This window comes from Dermacentor albipictus, chromosome 1 (assembly GCF_038994185.2).
Source record: "Dermacentor albipictus isolate Rhodes 1998 colony chromosome 1, USDA_Dalb.pri_finalv2, whole genome shotgun sequence".
Taxonomy (NCBI): domain Eukaryota; kingdom Metazoa; phylum Arthropoda; class Arachnida; order Ixodida; family Ixodidae; genus Dermacentor; species Dermacentor albipictus.
The window spans coordinates 17,517,868-17,536,676 of record NC_091821.1 but is presented as its reverse complement, the minus strand read 5'-3'; the positions used below and the strand labels follow the sequence as shown (position 1 = coordinate 17,536,676).

At 47.0% G+C, this 18,809-nt stretch overlaps 1 protein-coding gene across 1 annotated transcript in view; it reads left to right on the top strand.

Annotated features, from left to right (window-relative positions):
- The window catches only part of LOC135917115 (RYamide receptor-like), a 397,563-nt gene that overhangs the window by 372,851 nt on the left and 5,903 nt on the right, over positions 1 to 18,809 (top strand). Inside the window, exon 4 of the mRNA XM_070531136.1 lies at positions 16,113 to 16,334. Coding sequence (XP_070387237.1) covers positions 16,113 to 16,334 — 222 coding nt within the window. The remainder of the gene's footprint in view (positions 1 to 16,112; positions 16,335 to 18,809) is intronic.

Sequence of the window (18,809 nt, the reverse complement as noted above, 5' to 3'; positions counted from 1 at the left end):
AATGGACGGTCGTGCTGCAGGCTCTTTATTGTTTCCTCGACGGTTGATATCGTCAATGACGTTGATGCGCGGAAGGTACCACGCAGCAAGGGTGACCAGCCAAAGATGAAGCCACCGCCAGGTGTTGTGCGGTTTCCGAGATTGTTCACCAGTGGTGACGGGATAAGAGAGTTAGCCGAAGCACCCACCGAGTGCGAAAACCACAACGTAGTAGAGGTGAGGATCACCTGGAAAGCGCAAAAGCGCCCAGCATGAAACATGATGCTGATGTTGCTTCTTTCTCCCTCTTGTCTGCTTCAATGAGCTCGAGCCTTCTCGAACTGTCTGCCTGCGCGCGCGCTCCGTCGTCAAAGTCGCCATGAGAGTAAGGCTTGAGCCGGGCTCTGGGAGGCGCTCGCGGGTGCGCGGGCCTTCGAGTTTGTTCCAGAAAATTCTCGTGTTGTTCTTTATCCAGCCCCCACGGCGAGAACGTGCCGCGTTACCCATAGCGGACTTGCAGGTCGCTTCCAGGGATAACGTTGTCATACGTTTCAGCGAGCAAAGCAGGAGTAACGTCGATCATTCAAGGAATATACAGCCCTCGCTTGTCGAGTCTGCAGTTTCAATGGCCACATTGATTCTAGATGTCGATGACGCACTCGATATTTTGTCCCGCGGGGGTTTCAATTCGGACAATTGGAGGCACATTTCAATTCAATTTCAAGTGGTCTGGTTGGCATGCATTCAAGAAATTGGAAGCAGAAGAAGAATAATCGCCGCAATTGCTGCATAACAGGCAGCCAAGCCACAGTGGCGAAGAGACCCAGGGGAGAAATGACGGCTTCCTGTACAGGCTGTGGGAAAAACACACCGGAATCTATCGATGATAAGCTGTCCAAGAGCTCTTCACACACCGGTGGGTCCCGCTTTCATAAGAGGCGGCTGTGGATTAAGTGTGTATGGCCAATTCCCGGACGGCACAAAACGACCTCAAAGAACACTTCCAAGTGTCTGACTGCCATTCGCTCAAGATGGGTTTAATGCTGTGGAGCTTATTTCGGAGCTCAGAGTCCTATTTATTAGCTATAAGCATATTATTTATATTCGAACCGATGACGTGTAGTCTCTACCGGGCTTAATTATTGTAGACGTTTGTAGTAAAGTTGTTGACTTGGGTGTTCGGGAAGGGTTCGAAGTCTCAGAAGAAAATGTGCAAGAAATACGCACCTGCACTTATCAAGTGATCGTTCCTTTGATTCCGCACGGAGACTTGGAAAAAGTGGACGTTCGGAGAGCTGCCGTTGCCAATCGGAATCCCTGACGGTGAACTGGATCGAAAACTCTTGGGGTTGTCATCCTTCCCCTTTGTTGGCACGAGGCAAATCTACGTAGACGCGGCAGTTTAAGGCTTAGCTGTTCTTTCAACTTTTAGGCAACTGTAGTTCTTCGGTCTTTTTGTCCAAAACCGTATAAAAAAAACGTCAAGCCCCCTGACCCCCTCGCTAATCTCCAGGGCTGCGGAGAGGAGCACAGCCCCCCAAAAAAAAAATTTGGGGGGGGGGGGGGAATTCGAGCCTTTATGCCCGCCTAAGTCGCCACCCATGACAAGGACGCTAACAACCTTTAAGTTATAGTAAACTAGGGGTGTGCAAATATTCCAAATTTCGAATACGAATCGAATATTTTCCTTTTTCGAAGCGTATTCGATTCGAGAAATGCATATTCAGAAATTACCGAATATTCGAGGACGACCGAGTAACTGTTGAAACGGCAAGTATGCGGACAGACTGCAAATAATTGAGCAATTAACGAATTCTATGCTTGCTGCGCATTCTCCTAAGAACATGTTTATTCACTGAGAATTTCGCACGATCCGCTCATTATCTGTATGCTTTGTTTCAGTCTATCTGCATCAGGTCCATGACACATGATCAGTTTCGGTTTCTTTTTTACCAGCTTTAGTAAAGGGATCTTTCGTAACGATATAAAATATGCATCTAGAAAATGTTACCTGGACAATCTTTAGATGCTTGAAAATTAAAAAGAAGACAATATATGAACGAGGAAAGCATTGTATCGCCATCGACCACTCCCACATTGTGTTCCCGCTGTTCTAAGGTGGTCGCCCGCTCTTTGCTACGTGCTGCGCTGCTGCTCTGTGAGGCAAATGCAAACCACGCTAAATTCGCCGCTGCGCTATGTGTAACTATCTGAGTGCTCATACAGCCCTCGTTCAAGCGTGTTCTCTGAGAATGGCATCAACTGCGGAAGACGAGCTGCCGAGCAAGTAAAAAAAGAAAGCTGGAATAAGCCTTCTTTGGCGGTACTACACAACACTCTCCCCGTCGACAGCTCGGTGCAAGTCGTGCGAACAGGTTCTACAAACGCCAACGGGAACGACTATTACTCTTGAAAATCACATGAAACAGCACCCTTTGTTGATGGAGGAGTAGCAAAAAAAAAAAAAACAAACCCCGCTGCAAACACGCCGTTGAAGAATCAAGCGACACTGGACTATATACTACAGCAGAGACAGCAGCCGTTGTCTCAGAAGAAATAAAGCGAACTTAACCAGAAAGTGGCAGAAATGGTCGCCTTAGATCTTCTTCCTTACGGCCTTGTAGAAAACCAGGGCTTCAAAGCAGTAGTTAAAGCAGCTGTACCGTGCTACAGTCTGCCGGCTCCAACAACTGTCGCATGTGCTCGTCCCGCGCCTGTACGACAAAACAAGAGCAAATGTACGACACGATCTGCGAAAAGTACTTGAACAAGGAACAAGCACTCTCGCTTTTACGAGCGATACCTGGACGTCACGTGCCAACGAGGGCTTCATAGGCCTCACGTGTCATTTTCTTACGGTGAAGTTCGAGATGAAAAAGTTCACTTTGAACACGCGACATATGCCGGATAGTCATACGGCTGTGAACATAGCTGCCTCATTGGAGCAGCTATGCACCGACTGGGAGATACCAATCGAGTGCGTGAAGTACATTGTGACGGACAACGACCGCAATATCCTTGCGGCAGCCAGGAGACTGCCATGGCTCCAGCGAGCTTGCTTTGCGCACACTCTGCAGCTGGCGATCAGCGATGCGCTGTCGTGTACTTCGGCAATCAACAGACTGCAAGAAGGCGAAAGCGATTGTAGGACGCTACAAACACAGCCTTAGTGCGTAGAAAAGACTGAATGATCTGCAGAGGCAGTTCCACAAAGGCGTTATCTATGTTGTGCAGGATGTTGAGACAAGATGGAAAAGTCAGTACCTCATGCTCTCGAGGCTTCTTGAAGTCAAGGAGTCCATCACACTTGAGCTCACCACTTCGGACACGAGCATAGATACCTTTATTTGACGCAACTGTGATCTTAAGTGCTGAAAAGTACCCCTCCTTGTCATGTCAAATTCCAATTATTTTTGGAATGCTGCATTGCCTTGAAGGTTGCATAGGCAATTCAGGGTTTGCTAACAATCTTGCAAAATGTATCAAGACCCGTTTTGCGGAGCGCGAAGTTGACGAAGTGGCTCGCCTGGCCATGTTTCTTCATCGGTCCTTTAAGGCCACAGTTCATCAGGCATCTGGTGAGATGATCTGGCTGAAAGACCCGGTGACAAGGGAGCTCCAGGCAGCTTACTTGGAACCCAGTGGTGACGCTGCCGTGCTAGCGTCGACTTCCTGTCTATTGGTGGCATCCAATGTATGGGATGCTTTTGACGATCTAGTGATGAACAAGGAGACGACACATTTGGCATCTGACCCTAAGAGGGAAGTTAGTGACTATGCGGAAAAGCCTCTTCTGGAAATGGGCAAGAGTCCTTGTGACTGGTGGCAGTCCACCGGCTGCTTCAAGTAACCGCTTTTAAGTGCACTCGCCCAGAAGTACTTGGCAATCCCTGCCACCCCAGTTCCTAGTAAAATAGTCTTTTCTACCGGTGCAAATGTTGTCACAGTGCATAGAGAGCGTTTACTTTCCAAACATGTTGAGTAGTTATTTTCCTTCACGATAATCTGGAACGAGCGTTTTACCTGACTGAGAGCATTACCTGACATTACCTGAGTACATTAACTATAATGAGTGCCTTTTTAACCTGAAGCAGCTTTGTAAAATGTAATATTATATTTAAAATGGTAATAAAGCTATTCTTGCCTCCCCCGTATTGCAATATTTTAACACTATATATATATTCGATATTCGATTCGATATTCGAAGACAGTTTTCCACCTTATTCGTATTCGATTCGTATTCAAAAATTTCAATATTCGCGCACCCCTATAGTAAACCCATGCATGCCAACTACTCCACCTGTCATTTCTTCGCCTATGATCTACTAGCAAAAACAAAAATAGCTTAGGAATTTGCAAATCGTAATCCCTCAGTTGCTATATGCAGCGCCACCTTTCTTCGAGCGTATTTCATGAACACTTAACAGTCGTCCTTTGCTCAATCTATTGCTAACAAAAGCCTCTGCTTTTCCTGCTGGAACAGCTTCCTGTCCTGTTTTCAGTCTTTCAGGGAATCCTTTTACTACGAAGGGATCAGACATGTAATCTGTGACTGTTCTCCGATTGGTGCGCTTAAAGATGCGCTAGTCTCTGATAGCGATAATACGAGGAACCGCGTTTTTTTAACAGACTTCTGTGTTCATTGTTGCGAGGACCAACTTTTTCATCTCAAAATCAAAACAGCGTGGTTGACTTTTTAAAGGTAAGTGGCTTTTCTGACAGACGTTCTGTGTTTCCTTTTTCATTAATTCATCTTTCAAAGCAAAGCATTCTCCCCCTGCGCGGAATACAAAATTAAAATTATTATGTGACTGATGCCCTTGTCCTTCCTGACATTTATCCCGCATATTATTCTTGCCAACAGCGAAGCAATTCTCACTTGCTACGCAATGCACATTACAGGCACTCATGTAGTCAATGAGGTCTCAGTTAATGAGACCTCGTTCTACCAACGTGGTAGCTGCTATGCGCTACTCTTTTCTTCGTTACTTTCTTTTTGTGTACTTTTATCAGCCACACATTGAAGTTGCCTTTCCCTTCTTCAAAAATATTATCTCAAAGTAGCCTACTTTCACAAGAGATGGACAATTGGTTCCTTAATCACTAATCATTCGCAAACATTTCAGTTACCACCTCTTCGATGTATACACATTACATTCTCGTACGGTTTATTGAACAGTTAGCCGAAAATTGTCCGGAACACAGAGCACGAATCGTGATTCCAGGGAGCACCAACATCTTTCTTCGCTTAAAGAACGATTGTTCTGTTGCATTGAGTGTTTTCTTCTCTTTTTTTCTTATTTGTGATAAAAAAGACGCATCGGCTGGCGCATGTCGCAAAACTGGGTCTCCTGAGGCGCCGGGATATAATCTTTAACACTACTTTTCGAGGGAGCTGCCCAGTTTCCTCGCACATAATAAATGCTGCACGAAGACTGTTGTGCAGTGATAAATGACCGTGTTAACTACTCGTCATAATTGTGATGGATACGCTTGCTTGACCTACTTCCGACTCCTTTTCTCCCCCCTTACTCTCTACTTCTCCCTCCCACACACAAACACGCAGCTACCCAGCTTTCTTACTGTGTTCGCAACAGTTTTGGCTTTTCTCGTCTACATCCCACACTCGTTTTAATGCTGAGCGACGAGGCATGCAACCTCAAGCATTACACCTTGCTGTTAATCATACTGTTTCTCTACAAGATTAGTCCTCGTATGCGGTGGGCTTTCGCACCGCAAGTTATTATTGTTTAAGTATTGGTGCTCTGTATATTTATTCCTTGGTGCTATTTGTGGGTTTAGACTTACCCCGCGTGACTAACCGTCAGCAGAGGAATATTTTCAGAGTGATAAAAGGCACCGCCAATTCTTCTTGCTTAGTAGTTATATACAAGTATAAGGCATTGTGGAGGTTTCTTGCAACAATATTTTACTGCAACAACAGTTAAGTGCTTGTAACTGGGTTCACCTCGTCCGTCCATTTCTTTACTCTGATGACGACCGTTGTCATTATTGACGTTATTGTGACGTCGTCACGCCGTCTCCTCATCATCAGCTTCATCATCGCAATAAGACAAAGAAAAAAGGTTGTTGACCAAGGCCACTATCGCTTGCTCTGCAGACAATTTGAGAATTTGCAAACCAGCTTATATAAGAAAACGGCGTTTCCACCTTACAGCGCTGCATGTGATCTCATGTGTCTTCTGCCTAATCAAAGAAATACCCGCATCACACCCGCGTAATATATGCCTGGATCATAGGTCTCTCGAGAGCGCATGCAGACCAGCTTATTATCAGTGCATGATGTTCAATTGTATCATAATATCGGTGAAAAACTTAGATTGTTGTAACAAAACAGGTGTTACACACAAACGCCGGGGAAATTAGTGAAAGGTAGCCGAATATGCGCTTAAAATAACATTTGCCTGCCATTTTCACTGGAATTCGAACTCATGTCCCCGTGGCAATGGGATCTTGGGAACCGGATGCTCCTGTGATATCAATTAAGATATCGTGCGATGACAAAGCTTGATGATTTGAACATGGTCTTGCACTCCACACTGGTTTCGAGAGCCATGACACCTATGCCTGTATCAAAAGCCCGATAATGTGAAACTAACTGACGAGGAGAACCTCGTGTGCATCAGATGGAAGTGGCGCTCGAGAATGCTAATGGTCAAATGATTATTTACTCTACGTTACGCATTACATGGCCTCCCCAGCTCCGTTTTTTAAAAATTCCTAATGTCATTTGGAATATGGGCTATCGCCGTTCGCTGTGGTTTGGAGATACGGGCCATCAAACTCACCTTAAAAATGCACTGTTGTTCGACTTACTTTTTTTAACAGCACCTTCTCTTATGCATCGGAGCACAAACGTAACTGGAACGCCGATTCATTTCATCCCATACTTTGGCAAATGATACCTGGATACTGGTGTCATCCTGCAGGTGACACCAGTTTGGATATAACATTAGTGGTACGAGCATCGAGTGGCACTCTTGTTTCTTGCGCAGCACTACCGGTTCACCTCCTGACACGACCGTGGACGAAATTCAAAATAAATAATAAAAAAATAAAATAATAGTAGAGTACGAAATTCATGGGTTTCATTACAGATATGATATTAGAGCAGACGTTTAGTTACAAGTTAAGTTACTGAATGGACGGACGGATACAACTTTATTGAACGTCCAGCAAGGTTTAACGCGACTTGGGCTTAGGTATCCGACGGGTCAACTTCAAGGCCCTGCTTCAATGCCGCCTCACGGGCTTGCTGGACTGCCCACGTCTGGATGCCAAGGTCTGAGCTGCGCAGAGTGGCGACCCACCTCGACGACAGGGTCTCCGGAGTAACTACCATCCTTCCTATGATTACATTGCACTCCCACAACATGTGTTTTAGTGTTACCAGCACTTCATGGCATAATTTGCACAAGTCGTCCTGATGCTTATCTGGGAAGCTACCTTTCAGTTCGAATGGGTTAGGGAAGGTGTTCGTCTGGAGCTGTCTTCAGGCGAACACCTTGAGGCATGCCTCCTGTTCAATTTGGGCCTCGCTGGTGGGTATAACCTTCTGGCGCTTAGATATTCTTTGGTTATGTCAGTGTATCTATTGAGCCTGTCCCGCTCTGCGTGTGGAGTGTTCGCTATCGTACGAGAGGCGTTGCCTAGTTCGGCGCGGCGGGTCATATCTCGCGCCGTCTGGTGCACCGTCTTGTTTAGGTTCGGGAGGGCGTCGCTTTCCGTGGTGACGTGCGTAGGGAAGCATACGATCGTCGAGCTCGCGGTGTCGGGTCTGCCTGCTTTGGCCAGAATGGCCAGGGCTTTCTTGGAAATTCCACCTTTGACGTAATTCTTTGCTGCCGTTTGCGAGTCGCGTAGTACGAATTCGCAATCCTGATCCGAGAGGGCCAGCGCGATCGCTACTTCCTCCGCTATTTCCGAGTGTTTGGTGCATACGCTGCATGCGATTCTGATTTTGGAGTCTGTGTCTATGACTACGGCGGTGTATTAATTGCCGTCGGGATATTCGGCTGCGCCGACAAAAGTGCGCGTTTCTCTCCCTGCCGAGTGAACGGAGCAGCGCCTCAGCTCTATCCTCTCTTTTGCCTCGGTTGTAATCGGGGTGCATGTTTCTTCGGATGTTTGCCATTTTAACGTTACTGAATTGTCTGGAATAATCAGAATAAATAAGAAATCACAGATCACCGCACACCAAAGCACAAAATCGTAGTCTTTAGAGACCTGCCACCTTAGCACAACTTTAGCAAAGTTGCTGGAAACCAAGAAGTAGAAAGCGGACGTAATGATGCCACTAATGATATTGCACACGAGAAGGTAGCATGATATTTAAATGACTAATTAATGGAAAACATTTGCCTGGTAAAGACAGAACGCCTGCATAGCAGAGCGGATGTGACCTCGCTCCCTCCTCTCCCGCTTCTCCTCTCCCGGCGTTCGCCTGTTCGCTCACTCGCTTACTCGCAACAGCTGCGCGCACGCGTTCGTTACGTGCTCTCACGTCAGCACCGGAACCGGCGCGTAACGTGCGCTTCGTGCGCCCCTCGCTATGGGGCTACGCCCTGCCGGGTGGTGCGTGCTGCGCTTACTCCTCGCCCTTCCTACCTCCTCGCCCACGGATCATGCCAGCGAAAAAACGTTCACTCGCTTAACCTAACGAAGACCAACGCCGAGGTGCGAGTGCCACTAACAGACACCTAGGTCAAAGATTACGGTCATCTACCACTTTTGCGGTTGTCAAGCCATCGTCGCCATAGACTCACCGCCGTACATTTGCACGATAACTAAGGCCCTAGAGCACAGAAAGCTTTACTTCCCTTTGATTCAGCTCATTTTAGGCGTAGCTCGGGCTGGCTGGCTTGGATAACGTCTTTCTCCGTGATGATCGCGAGATAAACAATACAAACATGAAGCTTTGATTTAAACCACAACATTTTTTCCTTGGTGCGAATTTAATATTCGTGGGCCCATTTTATTTCTTTTCGGTTGGTTTATCGCAGCTAAGCGTAACAGCCTGAATGTAATTTATTTTCATGTACAGTGCTCGGCGATTCAAACACGATAATCGGACCACATGGCAGCTGGTGGTGTTTCCCCTCTCGTGGCTGCTGGGTGACCGCTGGCTGGCCAAAGTGGACCAAATGCAGCCGCAATGCATAGCAAAGGCTCTCACTTTCATCGTATACTACAAAGAATCAGCTCGGTTTCCCCAGCACCCACCAGTGGTGCAAAGAGCGCGGTCAAGCAATTACTCTGTGTATCACGTTTGATTGGCTGAGCACTGCGGAGGTCGCGTGTGATATCACGGTTAAAGCGTTACAGCGTCACGGTCCACCGTTCCAGTAAATTTGCCTTCGAAGGGCGTTTTCGTCAAGGCGAAGACTTTAATGGACGAAGGTTTCAGTCCTACTCCCCCTCCCTTACTGTTGCTTGCAGCTGTCAGCACTCGCGATCAGGTGCACTCGCTTCTTTTCTCCATTTGCTTTTTACAGCGAAGCTGTATATGGCTAGTCGATTCGTCCGTCCATCCGTGGCCTGTCCGGCGCAACCCCACCCGCATGCGCGAAAAAAAAAGAAAGAAAGAAAGAGAGGCGCGCGATTGTCTGCGCCAGTAGTGACGTCATTGCTTTCCGTCGCTGCCGAGCGCACGCACAGCAGTTTCTGTCCGGTTCCTAAATGGGTAGGTCACGCGTCATACGTACTCCTGAGGAGCAGGCAGCATTAGATCAGCAGATCCGGGAACGAGCTCGTCTACGCCGTGCCGATGGTGCACCCGGGCACAAGAACAGGCTGCGCAGCCGATCGCAAGCAGCAACTCCGTACCGAAGACCCGGCAGCCTACCAAGGCGTCTTTGAATGAACTGTCGGGATTAACCTAGTGATAAACACCTGGTCCGCACGCTTCAGCTTCGCTGGCTAATCATCTGTAAGGAGTGCTCGGACGGTTATTTTCAAAGATATAGCGCTTTATATTTTATGAGCTCATTGCTCAGCTTTGAGCCGTTGGCGTCATTCGCAGTACACTCACTGCTCACTCACTGCGCAGTACATTCGCAGTACTGCTCGGATCCCGCAGATAGCGCAGCCTACAGATCCCATAGGTGTATGTCGCTGGGTATGCGCCACTAGGTATGCCATCCTGCCGCTGGGCATGTGTCATCGTCGTCACGCCGTCATACCCTAGCCTTCACCTTAATATAGCCATCGCCACATCATCTCACGCCATTGTCTTCATATGGTCATCGTCATGTGATTCTCGACATACGGTTGTCGTCAAGCCATCGTCACCATACACTCGTCGTCATACATTCGTGGTCACGTCATCTTCGTCACGTCATCGTGGTCACATACTCATCGTGGTCCAATTGCTGTCATGGCGTCTTTGTCATTCTATCTTCATTGTGCCTTAGTTCAATCGTGATTATGACCCGTTGTCAGGCGATCGCCGTTAAACAGTCGTCGTCGTGCATTTGTCATTCGTAATCGTGGTGCCATCGCGATCATTCGAACTTCGTCATCAACTTCTCGTCATAACACGTTCGTTAAGCCCTCGGGATTTTACAGTCGTTGGCCCATAGTCATCGTCGCTTCATCGTCGTGCTGTATTCGACGTCATCTCATTGCCATCATGCTGCCGTCATGGCGCTGTTGTTATACTAGGATCATCACTTCAGACTCTTCATCCCATTGTTGTCCTGCAGTCGCATAACTTCTGGGAGGTTATACGCAACGCGCAATGCGGAACCTGATGATTTGCTAGCCTTTGTGAAGCGCTCGGTGTGATTTCATTACGTAAAGTTTTTATTGCTAGAGCAATCATGTGAACACTCCAAGCGCATTGCAGCTGTCGCCGTCGCCGTGAAGTTCCATGTAAAGTCTAAGCGAGATAACACCATCACCGCGCAAAATTACGAAAAACTGCCATGGTACTGGCCGCTCGAGGCACTTTGCGTGTATTCGAGGGCTTCTTTTGTGCTCGGGAAAACACTTTTATGTAGCACGTATTGAGCCACATAAAGCTGTATCGGCAGTTTTTCATGTTGCCCTACAATTTAGTCATTGGCACTTTTAAATGAATTATTATGTTTTAGAAGTTGATTAATTAAGACAAATTATATCATGTTGCACATATAATTAGTGTTGCGCGGAAGGTAAATGCTTTTTTTGTCAAGTAAGAACACGCGTTCATACCCTGCTGTACAGCTACACGATGCGGTCTCCACTATTCGGCCCTTGATCACGACCTCGCGGAGAGGAACATTTATTCGAGCTTTTTGCGGCACAAGAGCGGCGAGAGTGAATTTGTCCTCATGCTGTTCTTTTACGCTGCATATTCGAACATGCTCAGCCTCACAGACTGCCTCTCCTTCTGTTAGCAGTCGTGATGTGCTGAATTGCTGGTCCACGAATTGGTTGATGCTAGAAACCGGCAGATTCACTGAAAACGTAATATGGGGATCGTAATTAAGAGTCGAGCAAGTGATGCGCACTGGACTTGGGGCGTGCTCACTGGATATCACATCAGTGAAAATACCCTGCGCCGAGAAGTGCAAATAGTGGAAGCATGGGTTGAGGACACAAAATATATAATCAGTTGAAGTTCCACTGATTAAAATACATGGGGGATAGATCATCGTCCCGCGATAATTCTGTCGAAAGTGGCACGCCGCACTCGCCACGATGAATACTGCGAACACCAGTATGATGGCGCCAAGAGTGCGTATGGCCACCTTTATTAAAGGTCATGCTAACTTAATAACCAATATCAAAGCATCATATGGGTCACGAATTTATTTACGCGCTCAAAACTAGGCCTAAACATTGCCGTGAATCATGCACGGCAATCCACGCAAATCGAAATCTCACCTCTCGCCCGCACACTGTGCTCGCAACAGCAAGAGATAGGTGCGCGCAATCACACTTCCCTCAGTAAACAAAGATATACAAGAGATGTGCTTGGAGTTGTAGATTACTTTGGAAAATTTCGTAACAGCTCTCACATACGTGAGTGGTCTCTTCACGTTCGTCGCCCTTGGTGCCACGTGCACACGCTCCCCACGAAAGTGGACGATGCCGTACGTTGACTTGCTAAATACTTTTGTTGGCCTGCACACCAGGTTGTTTGGCAGCTAAGACGCACACATTGAACGCTCGAAACAGGAAAACAACGGTGGCTGAGAACACTGGAGATGTCGAACACTTCGCAATCAGTATCACGTGATGACATTTTCTACGTCAAGGAGAGATTCCGGGATTGGCGCCGCGCTATGGCCTCGACGCCAATACCGCTCCCACGCGCCCTACGCTGTATGTGCGAGAGAAAGGGTGTAAAGGTAAGCCGGTGATGGGCAGCTCAATTGAGCCTGCACAAAAGGGACGAATGGGACAAGGAAGCGCGCCGTCTTCTCTTTCGCGCGAGGCACCAAACGTGGCGAGAAGACGGCGCGAGGGGAGGGGGCTGCAACAGCGCATGTGGGGGCAACGTGCGGTCGCGCGGCCGTATTAACGCGACAGCGTTAACGAGCTTATGTCGCAGAAAAGCAGTGTCATCGGCGTTGGCCATGAGCGAAAAATGGCGGAAGGCAATTTATAAATAAAAACAAATTGCAAAGTGCGCTGAGTGGGAATTGAACCCGGGTCTCCGGAGTGTGAGGCGGACACGCTACCACTCAGCCATGAGTTCGATGGTTCAAACTAGGACAAAAGCGCCTCTAGTGAATGCGGTGTTGCCTTACAAGGAGGGAAGGGAGTAAAAGCTTTAATGCTCTATTTACAGCTTTCAGCGGCTAACAGAGGTCTTCATGTTTTACTGAAGTCTCCGTCATCTTGAGTGGTCAGCGCCCGTTTTCCAGAGCACGTAAATTACAGAGGTCGCAGTTGAACACGTAGCGAAGTACGTTTCCGCTACATTTCTTCTGCTCTTGGCGCACATGCAGAGCCATCTTGCGGCAAACACAGAAGACCCCCTCATTGCAATGTATGGCGCTGCCCCGACAGGTGGCGCGCCACTCGCCCGCTTCTCCCCTTCGCCTCGTTTGAGCGCATTGGGGCCGTGCGGGGACCGGTGCGGGGATACCCCATACCCTTCCGTTTAATAAGTTTTCTCGCTCTCTCCCCTTCCAACTTCCAGCTTGTGTCACTCGAAGCTTCGTGTTTAGGCGACTCGGCTCCTCTTTCCGCTCACAGCGCGATTCCTAGGTGCAGCGTCCGATGCGAGACGCCTCTGACTTGATCGCTGCGCCGTAGCGCGTCTTGTGGGAAGGCATCCCCTGCGATGTGTGCCGTGCTGCTGGCGAGGAGCATGCGTCTGTGTGGTGCTCCCAAGTAAGATAGAGGACGATCCGATCGAGACGTCAGCTCATGATCGCATCCGCCTTCATGGCGCGTCGCGGCCCGGCGGTCCGTGCCGATCACAAGGTTGGCTCGCGTAGATCGTTTCTCCCTCCGAGACACCGAGATCTTAGGTTCGTTCCGCTTGCTCAGGCGCACGTTTCGTCTTTGTGTGACTGAAGAGTATGCCGAGCGAATGAGTGGGTGGTGCGAACGGGGTGCGATAACGCTATCGCGTTCCACTCTTGAAGGTGAAGCTTAAGCGTCCTCCAAGTTTTTTTAAAAGCAATCTGCATTGGGGGCACAGCCTAGCTACGTCGACGGCTCATAGCTTTGTGCGCGCTCTGTGTCCTCGGCACTCGCTTTGCGTTGAAGCGATAGACAGCGCAAATGTCACTTCGCTCGCTGCTGCTGCCGCGTTTCCTAGCGGCCGCATTTTGACAGCGAGTGTTCTGAGTTATTGAGTGTGATGTGTTCATGCCGGCTGTGCACACGGACACCATGCTTATTAATTTAGCTATCAAAAGAATGTGTACAAGTTGATACGATGGATAAAAGTATCATCCTTAATTTGTGTGGCAGTCTGCTAATTTCCTATCACCATAGATACTTCAGTGTTCGGGGAAACTGCGTCTTTATTTATTGCCCTACGTTTAGAATTCTTACGTATCCGTGAAAACACTTGATCTCCTGTGCAAGCCCTGTTTCGACCACCCTGAAGCGTGCAAATAAATCATGGTGCCGGTAAGACACGTAAGTTATCTGCAATGTTTAAAAATATAGTTCACTTTTTCTTTTGCAAAGTCTTGCGTCTGTTTCTTGTTCCAAGCAAAAACTCCCATACTTCAATAGTACAAATTTGTGACATTCGAAAAAGAACTGTGTTTTTTTTTCGCTTTGTACAACAAAGCCTTTTGCAAACCACTTCCCCACAGCTGGATGCAGCATAATGTGAAGCGAACACAACGATTCATGGTTTATTTTGTACATTTCTACCCTTGTTCTTACCAGTATTCAAGCTCACCTTTTGGCAGTGATGTGTGGTCTGCTGTTCGCTGGCTCCATTTCATACTTAGCAGACAAAGGTGGGGAAGCTACGCAAATAGTGTCGTCATAGAAATCTCACTACGTCTGTTTAGAAGCGCGGTTGTGCTTCCGAAATAACAGTGCGCTGCAGGTGTCCACAGAATAACTGCTGCATACATTACAACTACAAATTCTGTATGTAAGGCTATGTAATATTACGTATTATTTGAACGCGTTTGGCTTTTCAGTATGCGACGTTTTTGGTCACGAGCACAATTCTAGCGCTCTTACCACTGGTCACAAACGCGTCACTCCGTTCACTCAGAAGTAAATAGGCCCATATTTGCGACGCTTTCCATGTGATCGCTGCTTCATATGTCGAGACATAAAAGTAGGTAAGCTAATGTTGGAGAGAGTTACATTACTTATACCTATATCTCACATTCATATGTGACGCATTACTTTTGCTCGCGTATGCGAACAGTGAGAGAAGTCTTTATTGGTAGCGTTGTCTGTTATGTATGAAATGCAGTTTATGTTCAGTAGCGCGTGCCGGTGATGACACGAATGAACGATAAATTCTGGTATTTTATGTGCCAAAATCACGATCTGATTATGAGGCACGCCGTAGGGGGAGACTCTGAATTAATTTCGACCACTGGGGGATCATTAACCTGCTTCAAAGTACGGGGAACGAGGGTTTTTGCATTTCGTCTATGCCAAAATATAGCCGCCGCGGCCGGGATTCAATCCCGCGACGTCGTGTTTAGCTGCGCAACACCATCGTTGCTAAGGCACCGCGGCGGATCACAGACAGAAGGTTAGATGCAGGGTACAGGGCGACCACCCCGAATGACTCTGTCGTGGTCTTTAACATTGCACATAGACGGCAAAGAATTCGGTCTAGGGTAGCGAGTGCAAGTGATATGAGGAGCCATGCCGAGTAAATGCCTTTAAATAGCCTGTCATGGGAGGGACAAAATAATCGAAGATGCAACTTTTTACGCGTAGTCAACATTTATTATTAGAACTGGTATTTTGGTTCACCGTTCTGTGCATGTTGACAGCAATAATACTGATTTAGCTCCTGATCAACCTTTATGTATTTGGTTGTTCAGATACACTGTCTACCTTGGCACAGCTTTAGCTATTTCCTTACAATGGTTGTATTTGCCATACCCTAATTATTACTGTGTATTTTGTTTAGTTATTAAAGCATGTATATCCCCAAACAAATGGGTACCCCCGTACTGCACCAGTTTCGAAGTAGCAGTTGTTTTGCTTTCACTGAACGCAGCTGAGCTCAGCTCGTGTTGCACAATTGTGCCAGCGTGAAATTTTCGCGATTTATTCGTCGTATACTTTCGTTTTTTAGCAAAATGCGAAAGACATCACCATGTTGCCGACGTACGTTCGGCACTCATTTGAGCTGGGGAGCTGAGAAATACCAAGAAGAGCTGAGAAATTGCATTTCAGTAAATTCTGGTTAGATTAACCAACACAGACTGGTTAGAAAACTGCAATAAAATGTTGCATAATCGAATAAATCAGGCTCTCCTTTTTTTTGTCGACTTGTCCGAGAGCAGTTAGCCGCAGCAGTGTTAATAAAAATGAAGTTATTTGAATTGTTTCTCCTAAGCGTGCCTCCCTGGTAGTGCCTAAACGACCCTTTTCTTTGTAGAAGTTGTGGGTCTCGGCTAAATCCGCACCACTGCATCGCACAATCTCACCCTACTGCACCATTTTTACCTCAGGTTGTCAAGATGCTGGCGACGGTGGTGCTGATGTTCGCCGTGTGCTGGCTGCCGATCCACCTGATGAACCTGATATTGTACTTCGATCGCGCCGCCATGCAACCAGACACGGCTGAGCAGGAGTACCTGTACATCGCGGCCTTCTTCTCGTGCCACTGGTTCTCGATGGCCAACAGCTTCGTCAATCCTATAATCTACTGCTTTATGAGCGACAACTTCAGGGTGAGTGTCCGTTACTCATTAGATATGCAGCACTATTACTAACTTTAGATCGGCTGGAGCCCTACGAGCACGCACTGATCTCCAAGCTGTTCAAAATTTTCGGCTCTGAATGCTCAAAGAATACCATCGTCACTTAATGCAAGAGAATAAATGAGTATTATTATAAGGGAAGCGTATAGGTGTTACTTGTGTATGCCGCAAATCTTTTAAAACTGCACGAGTGTCCTCTGGGAACCGTTATGAAATTTGGACTTGCACTTCAGTACTTTGAAGAAAGGAATTTTAAAAAAGCAACGTAAACTCCCTGAGATAGCCACAGGGGTTTCTTTGTTTCAAGGGACAGCTTATTTGCAGTAAACATTAGTGAAAAGCATAGTGACATTCATATTGGCCTGAAAGCCTTGGCATCAGCTGCCATTTATCGAAGAGGCTTCTTTTAGGTTTCGGACATCAATTTCGCTTTAGGAAGCAGATGCATTGTGAAATGTTTTACAACTTCAATACCATTTGTGTATGCTCTCTTTTCTCTCACTGCCTTCTTGCTAAAGATATAAAAAAAGAAACTGGCGCGAGTGTTTTTAAGCAGGTAAATTGGCAGGGAAAGTTATTGTCTTGTGTCAGGGCCTCGCCTACGGATGGGTGATTAAGGAATGTGGTTTATCTGTGCCGAGGATGGGCGCACTAATTACCCGCCTACCTTACCTATCTATTAATAATCGCTGCACCCTTTCGATGAACCATTCGTCACTCACACGACTTTATTGGTCCAGTACAGTAAGGCGCAATGTCGTTTTTTTTATAGAACATAAACAGCTTTTATGAGAATGCAGGCGTTTTTCAGCGTAAATGTAGAAACTTTGATGCTATTTTTAGGCTATAAGGCGTTTGATACGCAGCATACTTGTCAAAGTGGCGTCTGATGGATTTTTTCTTTCACGAAAATCTTGCACTCTTGCGTGGGCTTGATTGAGTGTGCAAAACAAAGCTGCTCTCGTCGTTCAGGGAAAAGGGGGGTCGTCGACTATGTGCGTAACTACCATAAAGTGGGCTATTGCAGCAAAGTTAACCCTCAGCAGAACAACGGTTCTATAGCTCAAAAATTTAACACCGGGAATCTGTCACATCACAAGCAGGAGGAGGAGGGGCATTTTTAGATGGAAGTGGACCTAGTCTTGCAAAGAAAGTGCCGGAAGTCGCTCCAACCTGGGGGCCAATCGCATTCCGGGGGACGTCCCGTCGGTTAGTCTTGCCTGCATGCAGGTGAGTTGTGGTGAAGAGCTTCAGTGACGCTGCGTCAATCCAATTTCTTTACTCTATTCTCTAGGTGCTCCCTCTATATAACAAAAGGGAGAAATATACATCATTTATTTGGTTATAAACACGATAATTTCATCAAAGAATTTGTGATAGGAGACACATCCACGGAAACGCACACATTTATGGACTACCACCTGCCTGCGTGTATATGTGGCTATGCAATTCTTTCGCCATTGAAAAACGGGTGTCCTAATAGAGCACTTCATTATAACTGACCCTTGGAATTTGAAGACTTGGAATCTGAGCCTGGCGACGTTTAACGCTAGAACGTTATCTAGTGAGGCGAGTCTAGCAGTGCTATTGGAGGAATTTGCGGGCAGTAAGTGAGATATAATAGGGCTCAGTGAGGTTAGGAGGACAAAAGAAGCATTTACAGTGCTAAAAAGCGGGCATGTCCTGTGCTACCGGAGCTTATCGGAGAGACGAGGACCAGGAGTTGGATTCCTGATTAATAAGGGAAAGCTGGTAACATACAGGAATTCTATAGCATTAACGAGAGGGTAGCAGGTCTTGTTGTGAAACTTAATAAGAGGCACAAATTGAAGGTCGTAAAGGTTTACGCCCCTACATCCAGTCATGATGACGAGTAAGTCGAAAGCTTCTATGAAGACGTGGACTCGGCGATGGGTAAAGTCAAAACAACGTACATCATACTAATGCGTGACTTCAATGCCAGGGTAGGCAAGAAGCAGGCTGGAGACAAGTCATTGGAGGAATATGGCATAGGTTCTAGGAATAGCAGGGGAGAGTTATTAGTAGAGTTTGCAGAACCAAATAATATGTTGATAATAAATACCTTCTTCGGCAAACGGGATAGCCGAAAGTGGACGTGGAGGAGCCCGAATGGCGAGTCTAGAATTGAAACAGACTTCATACTCTGCGCTACCCGTGTCATCATACAAGATGTGGACGTGTTCGGCAAAGTGCGCTACAGTGACCATAGGATGGTAAGAACTAGAATTGGCCTAGACTTGAAGAGGGAACGAAAGAAATCGGCACACAAGAAGCTGTAAGAGGGAAAATAGAGAAATTCCGGATCAAGCTACACAACAGGTATTCGGCTTCAACTCAGTAACAGAACCTTGGTGTTGAAGCAATGAACGACAATCTTATGTTCATCATTAAGGAGCGTGCAATAGAAATCGGTGGTAACTTCGT